This window comes from Nannobrachium achirus, assembly GCF_963921795.1.
Source record: "Nannobrachium achirus genome assembly, chromosome: 21".
Classification (NCBI taxonomy): domain Eukaryota; kingdom Metazoa; phylum Chordata; class Actinopteri; order Myctophiformes; family Myctophidae; genus Nannobrachium; species Nannobrachium achirus.
Window position 1 is genome coordinate 9,121,093 of NC_137828.1, and position 27,484 is coordinate 9,148,576.

Genomic DNA, 27,484 nt, shown 5'->3' on the forward strand with positions numbered 1-27,484 from the left:
AACCTAAATACAAATACATCGGACATAAAAAAATACATTTTAATACTACTATACTAATCATTAAGCTACTAATATAGACTGACGGAATTAAAGCAGGTCATGTTTGGAATTGTAACAGCTGAAATCAGTAATATATCAGTATTCCGGTATTAACCTGCGGACCGCATTACGTGAAGGTGGGGGCCGCATGTGGTCCCCGGGCCGCCAGTTGCCCATGTATGGTTTAAATGGTCACATGGAACAAATCAGATTCCAATCTGGATGTGGCACAGATCTGGTTCAGGCTGGACTTGGCTGCCAGTGAAAAAGGGGCCTAAGACAGCAGGGGTTTAAGCCAGGTTAAGCACTGAGTGAACAAAGAGCATTTTGCGGCATTGTTTTTGTGTGTGTGTGTGTGTGTGTGTGTGTGTGTGTGTGTGTGCTGCGCCCCGTAATTTGTGTGCAATCGTCTGCCATTTGTGTCTGTTGATGTCCGACCGACTCCTTTTACCATCACCCTCCTCCTCCCCCCCAACAAAACTACAAGAAAAGGGGAAAACTCTAACTCCCAGCATGCACTGGGCTCTGTTGTTCTATAAGTGAGCTTGCACATTGTGACTACGGGAGGCCTCCAGGGCCAAACAGAGCAGAGCAGCAGAGAGGGGCTGGAAGTCACTTGTGATCCCTCGCTTGATGTTTATAGTATTGAGTAAAAAAACAAACAAAACATAAATATCCCGTTTTAGTGAAAGCAGAGAAAAGAAAAGCATTCAAGCACAGACTTCACGGTCAAGATGTTTTCTCATATGAAGCGTAGCCATTCACGAGGCAGGCAGGCAGACGTGTGATCTGGACAACACGATGAATCCAGGTTAAAAAGTAAAATGCATAAAAAAAAATAGTTTTTTGTTTTTGTTAGCAATAAAATGTGGTTTGACTTAAAATGTGGTTTGAGAAAAGCCCCATCCGTGATGTGTGACATTGTTCATCTGTGGCTTTGAAGATGTCGAGATGGTGGATAACACGCACATGCACACACATACACACACTCACACACAAACGCACATACACACACACAGGGGTTGGACATGAGCACAGAAGCTGTGTCAAGGACTACGGAGGAAGACCATGTCCGCAGATGAACTGAATGATCAGATCAGGGACGTGCTGGGCCCCTGATTCAGCCCGGGAAAAAGAGTTGTAGAGGCCCTCATTGCGCGCTATAGAGAGAGATCTCTCTCTATAGCGCTGCTGCTACTCAAAGATTTGCCATTTCAGATCATGACAAGTGACAAGCCAGTGGGCCAATTACATGAGTTATATTTCGTCGTTGTCGGGTGGAAACCTTTTTAAAATGTCCAAAACCATTTTAAAAATGATGTAAACTAGTGAAAACAGCCGATCTACAAGCACACAACGCCTCGCAACGCGAGGCGTTGTGTGCTTGTAGATCTGCTGTTTTCACTACTTTTGTGCGACAGCCTTGTATGATGAAGCAGGGCTTTGCTTTGCGAAAAAATGTACAAATTTGAAACTTGGAGATACGAGGTTTCTGCCCGACAGTGACGATTTACTTTGTTGGCCGCCCAGCCCCCAAAATGGAACGAAGGCCGACATTTAATTTAATTTTTTTCCCTAATGGCCGGCCTGGACCGGCCGGGAATGAACCGGCCGTTCGGGAGTTGTCCCACTTTTCCCAATGGCCAGCACGTCCCTGCTCAAAACAACAACTAAATAAGCTGCTCGGAAGCAGAACTCTGAACCTTCAGTTCACAGACTAAAGACAGTCGGCTCCTTTCCGTGGCCGTCGGGACAGAATCCTCTCATATTCACGTTTATTTGTAAAATAACACACAGCTTGATCCCTCCACTCACACACACACACAAGCAGCAGATCTGCAAGCCAGAAGCGCGGCGAGAGAAGCCACGCTCTCCGATACCTCGCAGATCTGCTACTTTTGGCATTTCTTTTTCATTTGAACGCTGAAAAGTAACAGTTTTTCCCGCCCCGACAAAGAGACGGTTTTGCTCGTTTCGTTTTTAAAACACAATTAGTCATCGACGAGTTTTCTTTCTTGCCGTCGATCACTTTGATTAAACACGAAACAAAGCAAAAAAAAAAAAAAGACAAACGGAAAAAACGAAACAAAAAGAAAACAACACGTGTTTTTGGGACTATGGGGGAGTGGGGTGGGGGGAGGGGAGGGGCGTAAAGTCGGGAATAATAAGAACACACGTTAACATAAACACCCTATTATTAAAATAACCTTTGTTAAAAAAAAAAAAAAAACAAGAAAAAAGAAAACTAAAATAACAATAATACAAAATACAAAATTAAATAATTCTTGGAGTATAAAGGCACACCTCTTCCACAGTGTAAAATACAATGAAAAACAAAAACACAGTCATTTAAAGCGTGGCAGGGGACAGATTATCATTGTTATTATTATTATAATTACACTGAAGAGGACACACGAGGGGTTAAAGTGATACAGATGCAGGAAAACAGCAAACAACAAGTAGAGCCAGACCGATGCCATATTTTTGGACCGATGCCGATGTTTGCCGAAGAAGGAGAGTGGTAGACCACTGATTGCCGATGTTTACTTTTTTTTCTCCCTTTTTTTTTACCAACGGTCCGGGGACCACCAGTGGTCCTTGAGAGGGGTTTCCAGGTGGTCCCCAGCTAAATGATGGATGCCATATTTTTGGACCGATGCCGATGTTTGCCGAAGGAGAGTGGTAGACCACTGATTGCCGATGTTTACTTTTTTTCCTCCCCTTTTTTTTTTTTTTTACCAATGGTCCGGGGACCACCAGTGGTCCTTGAGAGGGGTTTCCAGGTGGTCCCCAGCTAATTGAGGGAGATTTGGTAACCAAAAATGGACCCTTATTAGATCTTTAACTCGTGAGTGTAAAATGAAACCAAATAGATCGACGACGGGCAACGACAATATATTCTAAGTTTTGGGTGTGAGTGGTTAAATGTCATCAAATGGTGGTCTAATGGTAATTATTAACTCTTACTGTGCCTATCCCTAACTAGTTCGGCTTTATTTCGGCCTTTTTATAGAGCAAGGTTTAATCACGGCTAAATCGACGAAAATAGGGCTTCTAAAATGCTTGGTAGCCAATAGCTAACTTCAAGCTAACTTCATCCTGTTCCTGTTCATGACACAAAGGAAAGTGTTCAGGTGCGTCATGGCTGCGCACGGCTTGTGCATATACAGCGTATGTCTATGGTGGATTCTCTGGCCATTGGGCGCCCTCTAGAGGAGATTCCTGGCACTGGATAAGTTAAAATGACCGATACATCGGGACGATAATGACCGATCTCCGATGCCGACATCGGGGTCCAAAAACAACCGAACGAACATCTGTTTCGACCGATACATCGGTCTGGCTCTACGAACATCACAGACCTGGGGGGGCGGGGCAAGGGGCGGGGCAGGAATCTTCATCCTGCGACATGCATTTCTTTTTTTTGTTTTGTTTTAACTCTTTTCGTCTGCCTTTTTGTTTTTAAACTTTACAGTACATACAGTATATAATAGTAAGCCATGTACAGGTTTTTTCCGTGTTCAGAACGCTTCTTCTTCATTTTAAAACCCAACGTACGACGCCACATTCACTCAACTCACAGAGACGGTTTCGTATTTCACTTTTTACATTTTGTTTGTTTGTTTTTCTGGTATTTCCGACTCGTTTTTCTTTAAAATACAACTATGTTACAACGACTAACATTGCGATGTAAAAATATAAATGTGGATATAATCTGCGATATCTCAACGAAACGAATGTGGCGCTGGATGGACGTTTTTTTTTAAGTCGTTTGCGTGCGTGCGTGCGGTTACACGGGTCGTTGGCGGGAGGACACCGACGCTGGTTAAATCCCGCCGACTGACTGACACACGACGCGCCAAAAGGCTCTCCTCGCGTACGCACAGGTAATATTGCATTTCCCTTGTTTTAAGACCACATGTATCTTGTTTTAAGACCACATGTATCTTGTTTTAAGACCACATGTATCTTGTTTTAAGACCACACTTATCGACCGCTCGGGATTATTATATGCATAAACATTTGGTTCCTTTTCCTTTTGTGCAAAATATACAAAACAATAAAACCCAAACAAAAACACACACGCACACACACAGGGAAAAAAAAAAAGATTACTACGTCAATTCAAAAATCCACTAAATTCAAAAACACAGGTAAACCACCTTTCAACAACATCACATCATCATGGTCATCATCATCAACAACAACAACAAACATCCATGAAGAACAAACCCACAGCCAGGTTAGAGGAGAGGTTAATGGTGGGGGTCGGCGTAAAAAAAAAAAAAGAAAAATCGTCAAAACCGAAAACTGATCCTTAATTTGTCGCAAAACAGCAGACCTACAAGCTCACGACGGCTTGCGTCCGCGTCCTGGAACACTGAGACAGACACACACACACACACACACACACCGTCGGCTGTCATCAAAGGCTCATTTATAATAGGTCTTACGACTCCATCGCAGTGTTGTTTTTGACAGCAAATTTTGATTTAGTTTTAGTCATAGTCTTTTGAATAAAATGTCATTTAGTTTTAGTCATAATTTAGTCACCTGAAAAGTATTTGTTTTAGTCTATTTTAGTCGACTAAATATCCTAAGATTTTAGGCGACTAAATCTACAGTTGATTTAGTCAACTGAAATGTATTTTGGCGGGCCTTGATGGCATCGTAATGACTGATTTTACACTTGGTTGTGTGCTGAAAATAGCAGATCTACAAGCTCACAACGACGCGTTGTGAGCTTGTAGATCTGCTATTTTCAGCACACAACACCTGAGAGCAACCAAACATAAAATGACTCTTCTTCACTAGTCCCTCCCGTTTTAGTTCTAACATTTTAGTCTAGTTTTTGTTTTGTTGACGAAATTGTCAACATATTTAGTCTTAGTTTTAGTCATCACAGCTTAGTTTTTATTTAGTTTTCATTTAGTTTTCGTCAGTGAACAAAACGCAGTCGACAAACATTTTTCGTCATAGTTTTAGTCGACGAAATCAACACTGCTCCATCGTATGTCAAAGAAGTGAGTTTGTTTGTTGTTCCAAACATTGTCATTTTGGACAGTTTGATGAAGTTTAAATGAGCCTTGTTTGGTGTGCCGCTGTCTGTCTGTCTGTCTGTCTGTCCTGGAAGCACGCAGTGTTCTCGCACTGTCCCAGATTTATACGAGCACTCAACGGGATTTTAAGGTGTACTAAATCCTATTCCATCCAGTCCAGTATTAATGTAGAAAGGACGGCTTGGCCTGTGAGATTGTATCATAGAAGTACGCTCTACTCTCCCTTTTGCCTTCGATCGGCACCTTTTGCTGTGGTTGCATGTAACAAAGAGCTCCTATCCTTTAACGATTCATTAAAAAACAAAAAAACAAACAAAAGTGCAATCTTTTTGTATTTTATTTATAAGGTGCTGATGTCAATGGCAAAATGTCTGCTCTGTGATACCACTTATGAAGCCCGAGTCATGCTTCGCTGCGTTGCAGAGAATCGACACCCTACGAGCTCACGACGCGTCGCATCCGCGCCGCGTTGTGAGCTCGTAGATCCGATATTTCCGGACAGGGAAATCCGCCGTCCGTCGTGCGACGAAGCAAATAAACGAGGGCTTGAATCTGCGCTCGTTCCCTCAGTGTCAAAGTACGTCAAAAACACCAAGACACAAATAGCTGCTATGGACAAGCATTATGATTTACTGTACATACAGTAACGAACAGCAACTTAGTAGAGGGTAGTGCATTTTGAGCGTGAGTGTGTGTGTTTGTGTGTGTGTGTGTGTTGCAGGACAATAACCTGGGAGTTTTTCCCAATGACCCTAAGCGCGATGGTGGGGGCGCGACGGGGCTGCAAGGGAAAGGAGCGCTTGTTTTCGGTGATGACGACGGAGGTGCGCCGTCTCAGGCGGCCATGAGCCACGTGAGACACCGCCGAGCGAGCGGTATAGCGAGCGAGTCGCCACATCGAGCGTTGCGACGGTCACATGAGCCGACTCGGCGCCGTTACCGAGTTACTCCACGCGGTCCAAGTGAACACAGCGAAGCCCGACACTGGCCCCCACCGTTGTGCTCAAGGTCATTGGGAAACGCCAGGTCGCGTCTGATCCGGTGCCAATTGTAAACGCGTGAGAGGAACGACCATTTTTGTCGGGAAGGGGAGGTGCTAGTAGCAGGTGATTGGTGGAGGGGAGGTGCTAGTAGCAGGTGATTGGTTGGAATGAGGGGACGAAGCGGTTTTGGCCGAGAACGTGCATGGCGATTGGCTATGGGGTTATCTGGCTTTTGGCCTATTGGAAGACTGCTTGACGCGAAGCGATTTCATTGGACGAGGCTCAACGTTAAAACGCCCTGGTTGGTTGCATCCTGGTCGGTCGGACCCTCTCCTACTCGCTTCCAAAACAAAGTGACCTTACACTGTGACCTTTGAACCCCCCCCCCCCCCCCTGTCGACCTCAACCCCCACCTCCCCCAACGTCACCCCCCCCCCCCCCCCCCCCACCTCGGAAATGGAAAAGATGAAACGTGACAAACAACAACAAACAAAGCAAAGCAAAACAAAACACAACTCCATGGATGGATGTGTGGGACGTCACGCTAAGAGGCAATAATAAAAGCCATATTTCCCAAACATGAACAAATCAGACGAAACAAATTATAAAAAAATATGACTTGAAAATCCACAGCTCTCCTCGTGGAACGTAACAAAATAAATCCCCCCGAAAAACTAAAAACAAAACAAAACAGAGGAGAGGTTAAATGTAAACAAACAATGTTTTTCTTTTTTTTTCCTCGTAGCTGCAGAGCGCGATGCCCCTCCCCCCCGGGCCCCCACCCTTTTCTTTTTGAAAGGAGAGGAGGATGAAGGGAGGGAAGGAAGGAGGGAGAGAAGAACAGGTTGAGGGAGAGAGGGAGGGAGAGAGAGAGAGACTGATACAAAGACCATCACAGCACCTTGAGCCTCTCAACTTGTTTTTTTTTTGTTTCTCGCTCCTTTGCTCCCTACTTTTCTGTCCCCGTAAAAGTGGTGCAACCTCCGGGTGGCGACCTCCTCCGGGCCGCTCCGGGGTGGGTGGGGTGGGGGGCAGGGTGGGCGGGGCTATGACAGGATAGTGGTGATGAAATCGTAGAACCTCTTGGAGTATTGCTCTGGGTTCACCGTGGAGATCTCTGCTCCAGCCTGTGTGGGGAAACACATTTTTTTACTTAACATTTAGGTCTAGAATTATTGAATGCTTTAACCAGTGAAAAATAGCAGATATACAAGCTTGTAGATCTGCTATTTTTGAAAAAGTTGTGCAAATCTTTGAATATATGTATTTTCAAAGCGAATGTTTGTAACTCAAATTTTGCTCCTGGGGGGTCCCTGGAACTAGATATTTTGAGATGGGGGTCTGTGGCCAAATACATATCATTTTGGGGGTCCTTCACATGAAAACGTTTGAGAACCACTGACATAGTAGTCTCTCAAGAACAGTCTAACTGAGCTCCATTTAAGTGAAAAGGACCTTTTCTTTAACGATGGCACAGCACTCGGTGCCGCGCTGTGAGCTTGTATATCTGCTATTTTTCAATAGTTAAAGCATAAAATAATGAGATGTAGTGGAGTAGATGTAAAAGTATTGGAAATTGGACACACTCAAGTAAAGTAAAAATACCTAAAAATTGTACTTAAGTAAATGTACTTCGTTACTTTACACCACTGGACACACACACACACACACACACACACACACACACACACACACACACACACACACACACACACACACACACACACACACACACACACACACACACACACACACACACACACACACAGAAAGAGTTTCCACAGTGCATCTGGTTGACAGGCTGTTGACCGTGTTGTTCATTTTGACACAGTTTAGCCACAGTCTTTTTGAATAAAACCTCATTTAGTTTTAGATCGACTAAATATCATGTGATTTTAAAGCCCCTTTTCGACTGCAGCTTTAGCACCACACCACACCACACCACACCACACCATATAAAAATATCTACATTTTCCATTACACAAAAGTACCCCTATCGGTAAGAAACAAATTGACCCTTTTAACTGTGATTATAATACAATATAAATTTGCATTACAACTATCCTAAATTATAATACACTAAAATGGATTATAACTGTGATTATAATACACTAAAGTATTAATGTATTACTATGATAATTACAATACACTATAATAGATTATAATAGTGGTTATAACACAATAGAATCTAATATCATGTATTACAACTATATCCTGGTGGTCTAAATGAAAACCCAGTGAGCGATCAGTCATTATGAAGTGTTTGGCCCTGTTTGGCCTAGCTCAGACCTACTGTAGATTGGATACTTTTTAGTACCCTGTTTAGTACCACTTTCACACCACTCTACCCAGGTCCTTGTAGTGGAAAACCTGGCACAAGTGGGCGGTGTGGAGTGGTGTGGTGTGGTGTGGTGTTGGGTCTGTGGAAAAGGGGCTTTAGTCGACTAAAATCTACTGTTGATTTTGTCGCCAAAAATGTATCGGCGACAAAATCAAGTGTAACTTGGCAAGTTACATACATTACATGCATGCATTCTGAAAAACGGCAGATCTACAAGCTCACGACACGTCGCTGCATTGTAGATGTGCATCACCCGAGCACTAGCCTGGTAAATGCCCGCCGCCACATCCGGGAAACTGTATTTGCGAACCTACACAGATGAATGGAAATTATTCTGCCCATTATGTAAGAAAGCATTTACTGTGACTGATCATCCCCTACACCCCCACCCGTTCACTTAGATCAGCCAACACAGGGATGCTGACAGAACCCTCGCTAAAAACTCCAGGGCAAAAATCCACTCGTCCGAGACAGTTTGCCCTCCTGGCTCCCAAATTGTGGAATAAACTCCCTGTCGCAACTTAGAACAACAGACTCACTCGCTAGCTTTCGCCGTGGACAGAAGACTCACCTTTTCAGACTCCACCTAAACCCTTAGCACTACAGAAAAATCAATGACCATACATGAAGCTAGTTAGCATTTGTTTTTTTTTAGAACTTGATTATATTGTGTTTTTTTTTCTAGATAGATATCCATTTGCATTTGTTATATTGCTGTTGATGTACTAACATATTATCTTGTTTATTATTGTGATGTTTTTATCTGCTGATTGTAAGTCGCTTTGGATTAAAAGCGTCTGCTAAATGCCTAAACTGTAAACTGTAAACTAAGGTTAGTGTGGTCACTTCACAATACGAGTTCTTCTTGACAAATTCTCCCTATTCTATGTCTGAGTCTGCCTACTACGAGTTGAGTGGGATCCAAAGCCTACCAGCTATCTGTGCCTAGACGCTGGACTTTTGGGTCTTATATTCTATTCATAATACAAGATAGATCCCGTGATTCAGTTCAATGGACTTTCTCTTTAGTCCTTCTCTTCTCTTCTAGATCAGTGGATTCCTTCGATCCTTCTATTTAATGGTTCTATTCTTCTGAAGATAAGTACATTGCTTTGATCTTTCTTCTAAATATGACTAAATATATATCTTGATTATATATATATCTGAGCTCTTGAGCTCTTAATCTTTGAACTGTCTTCCTAGTGGCGATTCTAGCCTTTATAGGACTAATTATGATGTCATTCTTCAGTATGACACACACACACACACACACACACACACACACACACACACACACACACACACACACACACACACACTAGGGCATTCACGAATAGTGATTTTTAGTATTCAAACTATTCGACCTCAAAGTATTTGAATAGTCGAATATTCGACAGGACTGGCCAAACTGTCAAATATTAAGTAAGCAAGAGGCAAACATTGTGAAAATAGCCGATCTACATGCTCACAACGCCTCGCAGCTATTCTCACAATATTTATCTGCGGAACCGAGTCACATTAAATGTAATACCTACAATTCCAAGTGCTTGTCAGGGTGGGGGTCCCCAGTTCAAATATGTTTATTCTGGGGGTCACGGCCTAAAAAGGTTTGAGAACCCCTTGGTATAGAGCATTAAAATAAATTCATCCACCAGGGGCATTGACAACTCATTCTTATGACTTCCTATCTAGCCAAGCTTTATAAACTATATATTTTAAGAGAAAACAATAAAAAAATAAAAATAAGCGAATATTCGACTTCGGTGAACAACGTCGAATAGTGATTTGATATTCGAATATTTGGTGAATGCCCTACATCGCAAACACACACACACACGCACGCACACACACACACACACGCACACGCACACGCACACGCACACGCACACGCACGCACGCACACACCCACGCACACACCCACGCACACACACACACACACACACACACACACACACACACACACACACACACACACACACACACACACACACACACACACACACACACACACACACACACACACACACACACACACACACACACACACACACACACCCACCCCATGCTTGACGGTCTTGGCAGCGTGGGCAGCCTTCTTCTTGGCATCGTAGTGCTGCAGGATGTCAATGACCGCCATGAAGTACACCTCCTTCCTGGGGGCATCTGGGGGCACAAGCAACGGAAACACACACTTACATTACAATATCTTAGTAGTAGATCGGCTATGTTTGCCATTTTTAACACATTCACCGGCAACGACGTTACAAATGGCCCCAGAAAACGATGGTTTAGTGATGAAAAGTGATGACTCATCACTTTTCATCACTAATCACAGTTTTGTGCGCGTTTTCTGGGGCCATGTGTAGCCCAATGAATGTTTTTTTGTGCAAAACAAATGCTTGCAATGGATTCAGCATCATGACAAACCCCTAGTTAGACCCCTCACATCCTACTTAAATACCCCCCAAAAAAATGTTTTTCTGGGTATTTTTTCCTCCTGTATAGAAAGTCGATGGGAGCCCAACTTGATTTGGCCGCTGTGGCGACCCCGAAGGTCGCAAACTCGGGCGCCCTAGCTAAATCATTAGAGCAAGCCCTGGGCTACATGTGTGCAAAGTTTGGCGCTTTAAGACAAATTTGCACGAAATTAGCATTTGCTCCCCTTAACTCATCTACTGCTTATGACTAGTTTGACGAGTTATATTTATGGGTCCACTCTGCCTATGACGAGTTTGAAAAAAAAAAAATCCACCCCCATACAACCCCATCTTTCATACAGGGCAGCCATCTTTGTTTACATAACATGTAAAACATAATTATCTCAAGAATGCCTGAACGGATTTCAAATCAGATTTTTTTGTTTGAAAGCTGTGAACAGCCTGCACAAACATGGTGCATGATCTGTGCATGGGCTTGCATGATCTGTGCACAATAAATTACATGGAAGTCTATGGAGACTTCTGGCGGGGAAATCCCAAAGACGGCATATTCAAAATGGCAGTAGATGAGTTAAGGACCCACACTAACTAGTATACTCACTGTATACTAGTATACTCACTGTGCCACTAGTATACTCACTGTCGTGGCTCTTGATGGCGTACACATCTATGGTGGGGTCGAACTCCCCGGGCGCCAGGGGCTTGGTGCTGTCCAGGGTGTTGGAGGGGCTGTCAGGGGGCGTGCCCACGCCGCCGCCGTCGCTCTCGCCCCCCTCGTCCTCGTTGTCCTCGCTCTCCACCTCCTCCTGCTCCGCCCGCTCCACGTCGTGGATGCCCACCAGGAGGCTGTAGTCCATCAGCTTCAGCTGGGCCAGGAACTGGTGGAGGAGGAGAGAGAAAGGAGGTCATGGGCGGCAACATCTCCATAGTTCCATGGGGTTAGGGTAAGGGTTAGGGTTAGGGTTAATGTAAACTCTAAGGATGCCACGGGCAAAAATGGCTCCAAGGTCCAGGTGCCGAGATTTTGTATGTTTTTATTTACTGTTTCATGAAAAAAAAAAAAAAATTGGGGGGCACATTGATCAATCACAGAAACAGACACAGCAGTCGTGATTCAGTGGCAAAAATAATTTTGTCAATCGGACAAATGGTTCCAGAGATAGAGCTGAATGAATCAGCTCTGCATCCTCATTCCTTAGAATGAACACGCAATTTCTCCAACAGCCACACGAGGGAGCCAACACACAGACAGACAAAAGCATCTCTCTGATCTCAGGTCATTTTGACATCTTTTTAATAAAAAATAAAATAATAATAATAATATATATATTTTTTTGTTCCCTTTGATCTGAAGACGTCAAAGACGTCATTGGCACTGTATAATACTTTTACTTAAGTAAAATACTTGAGTACTTTTTCCACCACTGGCGATAAACTGCCGATGCAGGTGAATGCTAACCTGCCTGGTGAATACTAACCCAAAGCTTATACCCTAACAGTTTGTAAGGTTACCTCCACGTCTTTCCTCAGCTTCTCCAGGAACATCTTCTTGTTCTCGTCGTCGATGTGGATCTTCTGGCCGTCGCTGATGAAGTCGTTGTCCTTGAAGGTGGGCAGCTCCTTGGCCTGGGGGTCCGCACAACGTTAGAGCAGGGACAGGAGGAAGAAGGACCACCCCCCAAAAACACACACACAAGCAGTCAGAACCATGACGACACCTGCAGCGTTCAGACCACCACGTGTAGCTTTGGTCTGGCAGGGCAGGGGAGGGAGGTTATAAACCAGACCTGGGTTCATATAGAGCACGTCATACCAAATCTGATAGTTCCTAGGGGTGCCAGCAGCTTTATCGAATACGAAAAACTAAACAAAAAAAATAAACGATTTGAATGAAATAATCGATTCCAAAAACATTGCTAAAATGTTCACAAATAAAGAAAATAGTCGACTAAAAGCTCACAACGAATTATAAAATAGCGCATATAGTAAATGGACTTAATGATCACTAAAGTAAAGAAAGAAATAATTGCCAAGAACATAATCTATGGTTGCAGCCATAGATGCTTCTAACCAATTATTTAGAAAAATTAATAAAGCGGCGGTGACAGCATGATCCTTCTAAATCATCATGCGTGTTGTTTTAATATAAAAGCATATCTCTATATTAGCCCAGGTCTGGTACAGGCAGCATAGAACACATATCCACAGGCGTGGGATTTCATGAAGCATGAACTACAAGTCAGCGAGATAAAACGAAATAAAATAAAACTTCTGAATTTGTATTTTAACTTAAACCCTATTATATGTTTAGTCTGCAAGGGGCACCCCAGGGCTCTACACTCAGGCCCCTCTGTTTTCCCCCTCTAACACCAAATCTCATTGCAGAAAAAACAGCCGATCTACGGTACAAGCTCACAACGTCTCACAACACAACGCTGTGGGTTTGTGAGCTTGTACATCTGTTATTCCCCCCCCCCCCCCCCAGAATGCAGATGCTACTGTAATGGTTCGTGTGGTTAAAGGACAACTTTAGTTTTTTAAAACAAGGGTTCATATTTTAGATTGTAATTAAAGAATATAAAAGATGAGTGTTAAAATGATTTAATTTACTTCTTTCTATGGTTTTAGAGATTCTTATTCCAGTGGTTGGGGGCATGCGTACAAGTGGCTAAATATGTCATTTTACACAGAATAATCCATTCCCAAGATACAACACAACCTTTCATGGTTGGATGTGACTTATGGGGGCTAAAAGTGTTACTGTAGATAGCAATAAAGAAACTGCTGGCTTATTGTGTCTAAAAAGACATATTTAGCCACTTGTACGAGTGCGTACGCATGCCCCACATTTTAGCACGGTAAACGCGATAAAACAATAGAACGAAGTAAATGAAAACATTTTAACACTCACTTTTTCTTTTCTCTAATTACTATCTAAAATATGAACCTTTGTTGTAAAAAAACAAAGTTGTCCTTTAATTACTGGATCAAATAAAAAACGAAAAAGAATACCGTCTTTCAAATGCTTGAATTCATTTTCAAAACGTTCCACAGCGGTTGGTTACCTGGCTGACCATGTCTGTATTCATGCCTCATTGAAACCCCCTCACACATATCGTCTTAGTTATTCTTATTACACCTGTGTTTTATTGATTATTAAACATGCGTGTCCGTTTCAGCCCGACACCGCTGCAGGTGTGGAGGATGAAAACAGAACTTCCAGACCAAAGCTTGACCTTGTTCCACAGCCCAGCTGAACAACAGACCAAAGCTTGACCTTGTTCCACAGCCCAGCTGAACAACAGACCAAAGCTTGACCTTGTTCCACAGCCCAGCTGAACAACAGACCAAAGCTTGACCTTGTTCCACAGCCCAGCTGAACAACAGACCAAAGCTTGACCTTGTTCCACAGCCCAGCGGAACAACAGGCCAAGGCTTGTGGAATGACTCTCACATGTTCACATGCATGCTGGCTGCGTGCACACGTTCAGCGCACAGATCCACCTGGTGCATTCTTTTCCCCATACTATTACGCGTACATACTTTAAAGTTATACCATGTAACTTTTTTTATAAAACAAATCTTAAAATGGTCCTAGCTGTTAAATCGCTAAAGTTTTAGAACCCCCACTCCATTATTTTCAGCTTCTAAAGCCTTCTCTTTATATGTTTTCTATGATCCCTGCCCGGGACCGGTTTTCGCGGAAAAATTGCGTCATCACACTACCGGCCAATCACAGCGAGGGTTATACACTGCCGGCCAATCACAGCGCAGAACATACACTGCCGGGCTCTCTGGTGGGTTTAGGAAACACGCCTTCAGGAAGTACACTGCAGTGTTTACACTGGAGGAGTCTAGCATGTAACTTCCCAACCGCTGCTCGTAGAAGGACACGGGAGACCTCATTGAAAGCGTCTCGGCGAGGCGAGGCGGACGCGGTGGTCTGGCGGCCCGGTCCGCGAGCGAAAAACGGACGAAAAAAGCAAACGCGACCGCGGTTTGCTATACTGCTACAGACCACCAGTTGAGCAACTTACACAGTATAGCTTTAAAGGTGTATTCAGTGATAATGAAAGTGGCCGGGGGTCATCTTGTCCCTTACTGGCCTTACAGCGTGGAAATGTTTAGTTTTTTATAGATTTTTTCACACCATTATAATGTTCTCGTTTTGATCATTAGACCCAATCACTGAATATCGCTAGGCCTACGTCTCCAGCTTCAGGATAATGTATGATACTGATTTACTACCAGACTGTGGCATTTTATGAGTTCAGTAGTTTACAATCTAGGCATTTAGCAGACGTTCTTAATTCAGAGCAACTGTGGTTCTCAAAACTTTTATTTTGACCATCATATAACTAACAGATTAAAAACTACTAGTTTGTGGTTTACAGTCTGGTAAAAAAAAAAAAAAAAAAAAAATCCATATTCAAAAAATGTAAAATATGGACTTAGACTGTTTTGGTCTCAGGTAGCCTAGTCTCTGTAGTTAAACATCTCAACCTCCCAGCTGGCTGACAGGTGTCGTGATAAAAGCTGACCGTCAGCCCAAACAAACGATCGCTGCCAGTTTACACACGCATGTCTACAGCTGTGCTTTCATCTCCATCAAACCTTCATGACGTGAATAAATACACATCTAGCTTTATGTCCGTTGGCGGTGGTATAAAGCAGGGGTTTCCCAAACTGTTTTGTCTCAGGGCACCCCATAAATATTGTTTTAATACGAGGCACCCCTACAATATAATTTTCACTCCCAGAACCTTATATTTGTAGCACATCGTCGCTGTCGGGTGGAAACCATGTATGTCCAAAACCGTTTGTTTTGTATTTATCATCTATAAAATGTACTAAGCTAGTGAAAACAGCAGATCTACAAGCACACAACGCCTCGCATCGCGAGGCGTTGTGTGCTTGTAGATCTGCTGTTTTCACTAGTTTTATGCGACAGTCTTTACCAAAAGACGTACACATTTGAAACTTGGAGATACAAGGTTTCTGCCCGACAGTGACAATATTTTAGTGATTATGTTGTGAGGAAAACGTTGAGATAATAGCCATTTTGGTTAGAACTGACTGAAAATAACTTTGTACTTCGAGTTTAAAAATGATACTAAATATTTTTTCAAGTGTACAAATAAATTCCAAATATTATCAAATGATCTCGCGGCACCCCTGGACTGCCGTCGCGGCACCCCAGGGTGCCCCGTCACCCACTTTGAAAACCCCTGGTATAAAGTAACTAAATACATTTACTTAGGTACTGTACTGCATCTGGTGGAACCGTACACTTACAGACAGATTTATACTTAGTCATGCGCCGGTGTCGCACACTGATAATATAGCCGATCCACAAGCTCTCAGCGGGTGGCGAGCTTATAGATCTACTATGTTCAGTGCGGCCAGCTCGCAACAGATTGTAAAAATCCGGCCATCGGCTGAGGAAAAGCCATCTGAATGGGCATGAAATGTCCTTGTTAAAATCGTCCTGGTTTCCCAAAGCGCATCTAAACTTCTCGTCTGGGTTCAGAGTAGCTCTGGACTCTGGTCCATCGCGTCACCTCCCAGTGACGCTCTGACAGACCCGTCGGCAAATGAATCGTTTTCTCAGCCCCTACGAGCGCTCAACTTCAGTCAAAATAAACAAAACTACTTCACTACTCACCAAACCAAAGGTAGTTTTGCGTTGTTGAAAGTCTATTCTCCACGGTGGTGAGCGCCTCAGCACCCCACCCACTCTGCAAAATACACTATTTTTGGCATGAAATAAAGTGCATCCAACTCGACCGCCGCGTATTTCCGGGTTGTGAACCATTGTATCTGCGGTGGCCGCTGGGTGGCTCGAGGTGCGTGGGTGCGTTTTATTTCATGACAAAAATAATGTATTTTACAGAGTAGGTGGGGTGCTGAGGGGCTCACCACCGCGGAGAATAGACTTTCAACAACGCAAAACTACCTTTGGTTTGGTGAGTAGTGAAGTAGTTTTGTTTATTTTGACTCAAGTTGAGCGCTGGTAGGGGCTGAGAAAACGCGGTCTATTTATTTGGGTCTGTCAGAGGGTCACTGGAGGTGACGCGATGGACCAGAGCTAGGTTCAGAGTACACAAACAGGGACCAATTATGACAAGATAAGCCACATTTGGTGCTCGTTTTGTTTTGGCACCCTTATTTCTTTTTTTTCTTTTTTTTATCAAAAAGACATTTCACAGTTCAGATCATGTATGGGCAGCAACTCTCTTAAGTCCATAGTGTTCAGCCTGCCAAAAAGCCAAGGCTGAAGCCGTTTTCTTTTATAATGTCCTTTGTTGTAATAGCGCCCAATGGCCAGTGGAGGGCAGATGTGTCATGTGTGAGGTGGGAAGGTATTGGCTCTGAGGAAGTTAGAGAGCAGGAAATGAGGCAATGGAGCAGCAGTTTTTTTGGCCACTTGTAAGCGGGAGAAAAGCAGTCTCAGAACAGAACAGCACTAGAGAATGAAACCCAGAATGACAGAGACACACACAGACACAGACACACACACACACTTCCACACGACGGACATACAACATACGATACACAGTGACACACATACTGTACACAGGGGCGTCACACCAAATTCTGGGCCCTGGGTACAAGGATTCACTGCGGGGCCCCCCATGAATGTTAACTATTGAAAAATAGCAGATATACAAGCTCACAGCGCGGCACCGAGTGCCGCGCTGCGAGCTTGTAGATCTGCTATTTTTGAAAAATTGAGAAAATGTGTGCAAGAAAACCTATGTTTCCATGTCAGTGGTGCTCAAACTTTTTCATGTCAAGGACCCCCAAGATGATATGTATTTGGCCACGGACCCCCCCATCTCAAAATATTTAGTTCCAGGGACCTCCCCCAGAAGCAAAATTTGAGTTACAAATGTCCGCTTAAAAAATACATATATTCAAAGATTTGCACACATTTTCAAAAATAGCAGATATACAAGCTCGCAGCGCGGCACTTGGTGCCGCGCTGTGAGCTTGTATATCTGCTATTTTTCAATAGCTAAAGTTGCTAGGGCCCCTCCGCCTTGGGCCCTGGTAACTCAGTCCCACTTTCCTACCCCTTGTGATGCCCCTGACTGCACGAGTACACAAAACAACACAGATAGGACCTTGGAGCACATATATACACAGACATAGACCTTGGATTGGCTGGGAGGAACGAGAAAAAAAAAAAGTGATGTGTTTGCATCTCACTAAGGCTGAGATATTGATAAAACGTAAAGGTAAAAAAAAAATGTGAATGCGATGCAAGAAGAAGGCTCGAAAGTAAAGACTACCGGCAGACAAAAGAAAAAGCAATTTGCAGAAACTGTCACCTTGACAGCCTATTTCACTTATTCCAGACTCTCTCTCTCTCTCTCTCTCTCTCTCTCTCTCGTCCTCCTATGCATCCATTCATCCCTCCTTTCATCTGTCTTTTTTTCCCGAGCTGCCGTGGGTGCTTAGGTCTTTTCGAAACCTGTTTTTAATTCTGTTCTTACGTTTTTTTCCCCCTTCTCAGACAGGCATGGTATTCGATCACTCGGAGAGTTTCATTGATTTTCCTCCTTTACACTGACTTACTTAAGGAAATAAAAAAAATAACGTCTGATTTCTCAGTCGTGCCTCAGCGAAACTGAGGCAATAGATAAGACAAAAGAACAAGACTTAAGAAGTGGAAGAGAGACAGGAAAAATAAAATGTACTGCGCCAAAATAATATAAAAAGAGTCAGGGATAAAGGGGAAAGGTTTGGGAGCTGACAGACAAAAGCTCTCTTTTTATTCTGTGCTGTGTGATGTGACAATAACAAACTGAAGTCAGAAAGCCTTGGAGAATAGCAGACGAAGACCCTCTCCCAACATCAACAGCCTGTTTCATGTTTCTACTCAGACAGATATGTTTTAATGAGTCGATCGTTGGGGCAAATCCCATACTTCCGTATACCGTTTAATACCGTTTAATACAGTGCCAAACGACTTTCAGATCAACTATCTCACTATGGACTTCCCTGCCAAACGACAACGATTTTTTTTTTTGATTTTTAAAAAAAAATAATTTTTGGACCCCATTAAATCTAGTAAACATGATTTCAATCGCGATTTTGTATGTTCCACCCCCATACAACCCCATCTTTCATACAGGGCAGCCATCTTTGCTTACATAACATGTAAAACATAATGGCTATTTTCTCAAGAATGCCTGAACGGATTTCCAATCTGATTTTTTTGTTTGAAAGCTGTGAACAGCCTGCACAAACATGGTGCATGATCTGTGCATGGGCGTGCATGATCTGTGCACTATAAATTACATGGAAGTCTATGGAGATTTATGGCAGGGAGAACCCAAAGAAGGCATATTTAATTGGCAGTAACTGAGTTAAACAAATCTGGCCGGGGTGCATTTTTTTAAAATGGCGGGGAAAATGTTTGACAGCTAGGGTCATTTTCAGCCTCATTCACTTACTATATACTATACTATAAAGGAAAAAATTACTCCCAAAAAAATCTGCTTTAAGTGGGATGTGAGGGGTCAAATTAGGGTTTTTTAATTATTCTGAATCCATTGATGACTCATCACATAATAATTTCCCTTTAAAACCTGCACTATCCACAACTTTCACACAGATTTAATTTCTTTGCTAAATAGTTACTATATCGAATTGTATCGTATTGCCATGAATGAACCAATATCGTCCATGTATCGTATCGTCAACCATGTATCGTGATATGTATCGAATCGTTATTAAAATGTATTGTTACACCCCTAATGGCAACAGTAGCTGACTGTCATGTTTACTCTGGTTTGTGCCTACTAGTTGACTCAGCTCAGCTGTCAGCATCATTTCAGGCTGTCGATACAGAATCTGGGTCAGCCACGACCCCTGAGCTACACAACTATGTAACTATTCTCACATAATGTACTGTCATACAGTGTGTGTGTGTGTGTGTGTGTGTGTGTGTGTGTGTGTGTGTGTGTGTGTGTGTGTGTGTGTGTGTGTGTGTGTGTGTGTTAGGGCATTCACCAAATATTTGAATATTCGCATATTACCACATACCACATATTTGAACTGGGGACCCCCACCCTGACAAGCACTTGGAATTGTAGGTATTACATTTAATGTGACTCAGTTCTGCAGATAATTATTGTGAAAATAGCAGATCTACATGCTCACACCGCCTCGCGGCGTTGTAAGCATGTAGATCGGCTATTTTCACAATGTTCGCCTCTTGCTTACTTAATATTTGACAGTTTGGCCAGTCCTGTCGAATATTCGACTATTCGAATACTTTGAGGTCGAATAATTCGAATACTAAAAATCACTATTCGTGAATGCCCTAGTGTGTGTGTGACGTGTGTGTGTGTGTGTGTGTGTGTGCGTGTGTGCGTTCGTGCGTGCGTGCGTGGTGCGTGCGTGCGCGTGTGTGTGAGCATGCACACATGCATTGCTCAAGGCTGTTTTGCAGTTGCAAAGAGATTGCAACATGGGAGGAGTGTACAGTATGTGTATTTACTGTACATGCAACAGTGCTACTCTGATTCCTTTCTTTTCACTTCAGTCATTCAGCGCGGCACTATCTAAAGTATAACATATTAAGGCCCCTCCACATTGGGCCCTAGTAACTCAGTCCCACTCCCCCCCCCCCCCCCCCCCCCCTTGTGACGCACCTGTATCCTAATTTCATTGTAGAATTGCAGTTTCCTTGGCTTAATGTTCTGTGTTAAGCCCATTGATTTGCCTTGTCGCTGAAACCTGCTGCTATGTAATTCCCATTGATTTGCCTTGTCGCTGAAACGTGCTGCTATGTAATTCCCCGGCCTGTACTTACAGAAGCTAATGTAAAAGCACTCATTAGGCAGAATGGCCCCGGCCATTTCACAATCATATAATTGGACCGTTATTAGTTATGTATTAATGTGCTCATCACTTCACTGTCTGTCTCAACTGGTAAAAGGTGGGGGCTGATTTGAATTACTTTATGGGTAGCTTAACCTCTAATAATACATCATCATTTATCACTTAACGAACGTTTCGTATTAATAATTGAAATCCGCAAAGTACTACCACGGTAGCAATTAAAGCTAGTGTCAAATAAGTGTGGCCAAGTAAAACACACAACATCTGCCCCTAGGGGGTCCTCAGAGTTACTACAGGGGGTCCTCCAAATCTTTGTGTGATAAAAACCTTTTTTCTCCCTTTTTATATTAACCACTTGAACCCTAGCGTCCACATTCTGAGAACTTTAGCCAAAAATAGCGGATCTACGAGCTTGTAGATCGGCTATTTCCAATTAGGTTATGTATAGGGTAAAAAGAGCAGACTAAGTACAGAGTGAAAGGTCAAGTTTATTAAGCATTGACGGTTCAAGTGGTTAAATATCTGAAAACACAAATTGACATGAATCCAAAATACACTGATGATTGTGCTGTCAAACAATGAAACTATGGAATCTCTGAAAAAGTTGTGGGGGTTCCTGCTTCATCTCTCTCTCAACTAAGGGGTCCTTGGCCTGAAAACGTTGAAGACACCTGGTATAACGTATCACAAAATGGAAACACTCAAGTAAACGTACCTCAGGATTGTACTTAAGTACAGTAATGGAGTAACTCTTTTTTCCAGTACTGTGCACATGTGAGTGTGTCTAAGCTAAGGCACTTGGTGTGAAGTACAGTAGATGCAGTCTAGGTCTCAATGGTGCAGGGTGGGGTTGCACCACCTCACACTAAGTTCAAACGTAGCCTAGTTGTAACGTAAATGGCTTCTAAGTAAGACTTACGCATTACTAAAATTTCAGCTGTTGCACCACTCTAACGTATCTCTAAGTAACTACTAAATATTTACACCAGCCTTTGGGCAGCACTAAGTCCTTACTAAGTAACCTATCTCTATGGGAGTAGAGCAACTACACTACTAACGTGGCAGACAGCATTATATCGGCTATTTAATTAATTCAACAATGAAACGACCCATCTGTTTAAAACATACATTAAGCCCTATATACATTTCAGCCATTTGAAAATAGCCGATCTACAAGCTCACAATGTGTCTGCTATTAATAGAGTATTTCTACATTGCAGGATTGATACTTTTTTAATTCATTTGAGTACTTTTTCAACCACTGCATATAGCCGCGGCAGACATACAGCACAACAGCAACTGAACGGTGGTGCTCTTCTCCCCTCCAAATATGCGCTGCCCTGCGTTACTTCACAACGGGGCATGTATGAGGGGGCCAATATAATTTGTGATACAATCCGTGTGCAGGGATGCGCTCGCCATGAGCACGCGTATCAATATGACTTTGTGTACATGCCAGTGGAGAGACAGAGCTCTGTCTGTTGACAAAAGACGATACAAGCTTTACTTCCTTACTAGAAACAGCTCGTTTTCATTGGATTCGGGAGCTATGACGTCATTTTATGCAACTATACATTACTTTAGGAACAGTCTACGCATTACTAGTTACGTTATGCCTTAAGCAGTCGTGGTGCAACACCTGTTAGTAACTCACTTAGTTACACACTAACTAGTAGTTACTAAGCCTCTAGTAAGGACTTTACTCCCTAACTTAGGACAGAACTTACGTTCTGGTGGTGCAACCTGCCCCTGTTCCTTATCCTGACAGTGACACTAACTTACTGCAATTAGATCTCAGTGGCAACGGCCCTTATGCAGAAAGCAACTTATCACAACTGCCAAATGTCTTCCATTTGAATGATTCAGTTATTGGTGACTGACTGAGAGCCACTGGAGCCTGTGCATAAAATGTGTGAAACTCCACTCAATACGAGTATGTAAGAAATGGGGCGCAACATTGGGGAATATAACATATTCCTGAGATTCATCATGGTGAACGTTGTATTGCAGTGTTTCCTGAATAGCAGCCTTGTGCTGACACTGCTGACATCGATGGTACGTTGCAACTAGGGCTGTCACAATTATTACATAATCGTCTAATCGTGATTATTTGACATTATCGCAATTATTTTGTCATAATCGTCATAATCGTGAATGTTGAAAAATGTCAGAAATAGTGGAAATAGCAGATCTACAAGCTCACAACGTGTCGCATCACGACGCGTTGTGAGCTGAGCTTGTAGATCGGCTATTTCCACTATCAATGTTATTTTTGAGCGGTGGTCACAACGCTCCTATACGTGGCCGTGTGTGTGGGTATGTCTGTCTGTCTCCGTGTCTGTCTGTCTGTCTGTCTGTCTGTCTGTCTGTAGCCTGCAGTAACCTTTTCTGACCACACATGTTAAGGGAGGGGCGCTGTTGTTCAGGCCAGGCCAGACCAGGCACACACACACACACACACACACACACACACACACACACACACACACACACACACACACAGGGGGGAAGGGGGGGGGGGGAGGGGGGGAACCACCGCTCAGTTCACACGGGTGTGATTTTTAAGTAGTAAGTTGTCAAATATGTCAGTAATGTATTTGTATATTTAGGTTATGTGTCATATCTGCCATGTGCAACTTCAAAGCCTAAAAGCCAAACAGAAATGTAATTGTCAACCACAAATACACAATTAAATCGTTAATCGCCAATTATTTGAGTGACAATTAATCGTCATGTAAAATGTCATATCGTGACAGTCCTAGTTGCAACTGTCAGGCAGAAACCTCTAATCACTGTATTTTAATCTATCTGTGTTTTTTTATTATTATATTGAACCAACCGTAAAGTTTTAATAAGAGCATAAGTGCCGCCGAAATAATAACTACATTGGATCCATTGGAATTTGGATGACAGGTCCACCCCCCCCCCCCCCCCCCCCCATTTCCTGAAAGGGTAAAGCCTCTATCAGAGTCTGCGGTGAAGAGCTATCCACCGCAAATTTGAGGTGGAAGTCAGAAAATAAGTGAAGGCCATCATAGTCCGCCACGGCCCACGGTGAAGTCCTTTATCCCGCCTCCCTCTGGTTCAGACGCAAACTCAGGTCGACCAATCAGTGAACGGGTTGAAGAGCCTATCTGTCTGATAGTAAAAACAGAGAGATGTGTCGGGACTCGCGGTGGAAAGCTCTTCACCGCGAGGAATGACGTAACGTTGTAGTTTTATGACTCAAAAAGACTACACCACGGTGGATAGCCTTCCACCGTGGTGCCGACTCTGATAGAGGCTTAACAGTTCTTGTCATGCAATACAGGGTTTCCACAAAGTCGGCAAAGTGACGTAATACTGATTTTCCTTTGAAATCCCGGGGAATATATTCAGTATAATAGCATTCTGGAGGAGTCACACTGTTGGTTCTTTTGGTGCATTTCTTTCTCTCTCTCCTTTGAGAAAAACCTTCTCAGTTCTAAGTTCTTTTTGCCTGGAGGAGGAAAAACAGTAAATGACTAATCTGTGAGCTGGGAGCTGTTTGCTCTCTCTCAGCCAACGACTTGTTGACTGTGAAATAGATATTGTATTGCTAAACAGGGTGTGTAGGCGACGGCGGACCGCCGACTGCCAGACAGCCAACGAAAGCACATTAATGGTCTCATTTCAACACTCCTCCTCCTCCTCCAAGGCAGATAGAGGGAGACCCCTCTGGGTCAGAGACACTGTATAATACAAAGCAAGCTTTTCAGCTGACTGATACCTCAGACTGTGGAGGGTCAGTGTGAGTGCATGTGTGGGTGTGCGTCGGTCCCTCCGTGTCTGTTGTTATCCCTTCCTGACCTGGTGTGAATAATCCAACACTTCAGGCGTTCGAGTTTAATTACCGTAGTTAAAGATGTGGTGCCTTGATTTCCCCCCCTCTAAAACATGATTATCAGGTATTATGATTATACTAGGAGGAAGATTTTTTCCAAAAAAGTATACAGAAAGAGTTAAAATTGGGTTTTTTATCTGGCCACACCCCCAGTTCATTAAGTATGCATGGATGGCATGGTGGGTGGTGACCCAGCTGAAGTTAGCCACACCCCACAGTGTTGGGTGAATGGTAATTAGGGGAGCAGTTGATTCTGTGATGTAAAAGTATTTGTGTTTTTTAACTGACACTTTTGACCACAAGGTGGCAGAGAAAACAAACAAATACCAAGAGAATACATAATTGCTCATAACAACCACACCAGGGGGTCCAATGATGTACTTTCAAGACACATGAAAAACAGAAAAAGTACAAAACTATGGCACTACCTCTTTAAACGCTATATTGTCGCTGCCGGGCCAGAAACCTCTCATCTCCATACTTTAACTTTACATAAATATAAATAAAATAAATAAACATAACATTGTTGTCGGGTGGAAGCCACTTCTCTCCAAGTTTCAAATTTGTGCGTTCTTTCGCGAAGTAAAGCCCCGCTTCATCGCACAAGGCCGTCGCACTAAAGTAGTGAAAACAGCAGTTGTGTGCTTGTAGATCGTCTGTTTTCACTAGTTTAAATCATTTTTAAAATGATAAATGCAAAACGAACGGTTTTTGACACGGCACCCGACAACGACGATAAATGAATGTCCTACCTGATCATACTACGACTTCACGCAAAAGTCAATCAAAAGTATAGCAGATCTCCAAGCTCGAAATGCCGCCGGGAAGTGACGCGTTTTGAGCTTGCAGACTGAATTTGAGTCCTAGAAAGCAACAGCTGTGTGGACACCAGTGATGTGCAGTAGCTAGCTACAAGTAGCTTAGCTACATAGCTTAACTACATTTTCAAGTAGCGTAACGGAAACTAGCTACATTTCTCTGGGGATAGCTTGTAGAGTAGTTGAGCTATATGTAATCAAGAGTAACTAGTAATGTAGCTTACTACATTTTCCAAGTAGCTGGGCCATCACGGTCGGGATGAATAAATTAATGAATAGAACAGTCATTACAATAGTGTCCCCAATAGTGAGGGGTATACATTTAATTTAAAGCCAGACAGAAGGTTTACAGTTTTTTTTTGCGAGCATTTTATGCCTGCATGCCCATTGTAGTTGAGCTATATTTAATCAAGAGTAACTAGTAGTGTAGCTCACTATATTTTCCAAGTAGCTTGCCCATCACTGGTGGACACCAGTGGACAACAGAGTCGAAATACTTTGTTGAATATCAAACAGCGAAAACAGCCATTCTACCACTCACGACCGCAATGCCTTGTGAGCTTGTCGATCGATCCCTTATCTTTGCTGAATTTGTCCCTATTTTCTCCAACGGTTCAAATGTTTTGGCCAGACGCTTGCTGCCCAGAATCGGAACGTCAGGGTTCGTCACGTGACCTCAAAAGTCAATCAACGAATCGAGATCTGGCTCTCTGACACACTTGTCTTTGTTTTTAACCATCGGTTTTATTATCACTATTTCGTCTCTTGTCAGATGGATAGTTACCTCATGCGTCCAAAACTGTGACTCGAATTCAAGACTAGCTAAAGTAGCAGATGGAGTAAAGGTAGATCGTGATCTACCAGTAGATCACCAAGGGTGTGCAGGTAGACCACATGACATGCCTCTAAAAATATATAATTAAAATATAAAAAGAACATGTCAATATGACATCAAGAAGGGCCTGTCAGCTCCCTTCATGGCTTCTAAAGTAGGCAAACCTCCAATGCAATACTTTTATACAAGACTGTTCAAGAGTCAGTAGCATTACAAAGAACCCAAAACCTACCACTTCCATACAGAATGGGATGAAGACATTTCCCCCAGTATTTCCCATTTATTTCCCCCAAGTGTGTTTGTCTAAAATAGGAGTTCCACTCCTTTTGTCGAAAATGCTGCAATTCCAAAGCCCCCCTCAGGCCCTCAGCTAAAACATTTTGGATGGGTAGATCATGTTGGGCTAGTCATTTTAAAAGTAGATCTCACATCAAAAAAGTGTGGGCACCCCTGGAGTAGGGGATTCATTTAATGAAAATGCTGGAGGAAAGAGTGGTCTCCTCCGTCCCCCTCCCTCCCACCCCAGCGATAAGACGTCTGGATAAAAGATGCTGACGTTACGTCTAGAGGTGCGTTCGTTTCGGGAAGAGGAATGAACTGTCCGGCAAGGAGATAAAACAAGTGGACGGTGGCGGGGGGGCGGGGGTCTGACAGAGAAAGAGCGACTGCAGATGAGGAAACAGAGGGTGTGAGAAGAAGATGTGTCTTTTCTTTTTCTAAATTTTTATCCCACGATTTTTTTTAAACCATTTTTCACCCGGTGTCAATTATCTAATAATGTAATCCTGGGCGCTACATTCCCTCTGCCAACCTGGGGAGAGAGCAACGAACTGACCTCATGCTTCCTGCTATGCATGAGGAGTCCAAGTCGCTTCTCTTCACCTAACGGGGGGTTGGACACAGCGCGTGTGGAAAGAACACGTTATTCCAACCAGTTCCTTTCGCCCTACATCAGGCGCCCCGGCTGGCCAGGAGGAGGCAGTATAGAAACCAGGATTACTGCATGTTTTTTTTTTTGTGAGGGGTATCTACGCTATAGGAGACACGGGGAGAACATGCAAACTCCACACAGAAAGGCCATTTTTGCCAACCCCACCTACGTAGGGTATGGGCACTGATGACGTGAAGAAAGGTGGAAGACAGGGGATGGGGGAGAAATAAATAAATAAAACAAAAAAAGGCGATAATAATAACACAACTAAAATCTTTGTGGTATCATATAGATCATGCCTGGTATTATGAGCCCGGTGGTT

At 43.2% G+C, this 27,484-nt stretch overlaps 1 protein-coding gene across 1 annotated transcript in view; it reads right to left on the reverse strand.

Annotated features, from left to right (window-relative positions):
- Positions 1–6,770: 6,770 nt before the first annotated feature.
- The window catches only part of pip4k2aa (phosphatidylinositol-5-phosphate 4-kinase, type II, alpha a), a 130,546-nt gene continuing 109,832 nt past the window's right edge, over positions 6,771–27,484 (reverse strand). Inside the window, exons 7-10 of the mRNA XM_080752188.1 lie at positions 12,374–12,487; positions 11,502–11,739; positions 10,483–10,586; positions 6,771–7,209 (exon numbers count right to left, since the gene is read on the reverse strand). Of these exons, the coding sequence (XP_080608314.1) occupies positions 7,129–7,209; positions 10,483–10,586; positions 11,502–11,739; positions 12,374–12,487 (537 nt within the window). The 3' untranslated portion in view covers positions 6,771–7,128. The remainder of the gene's footprint in view (positions 7,210–10,482; positions 10,587–11,501; positions 11,740–12,373; positions 12,488–27,484) is intronic.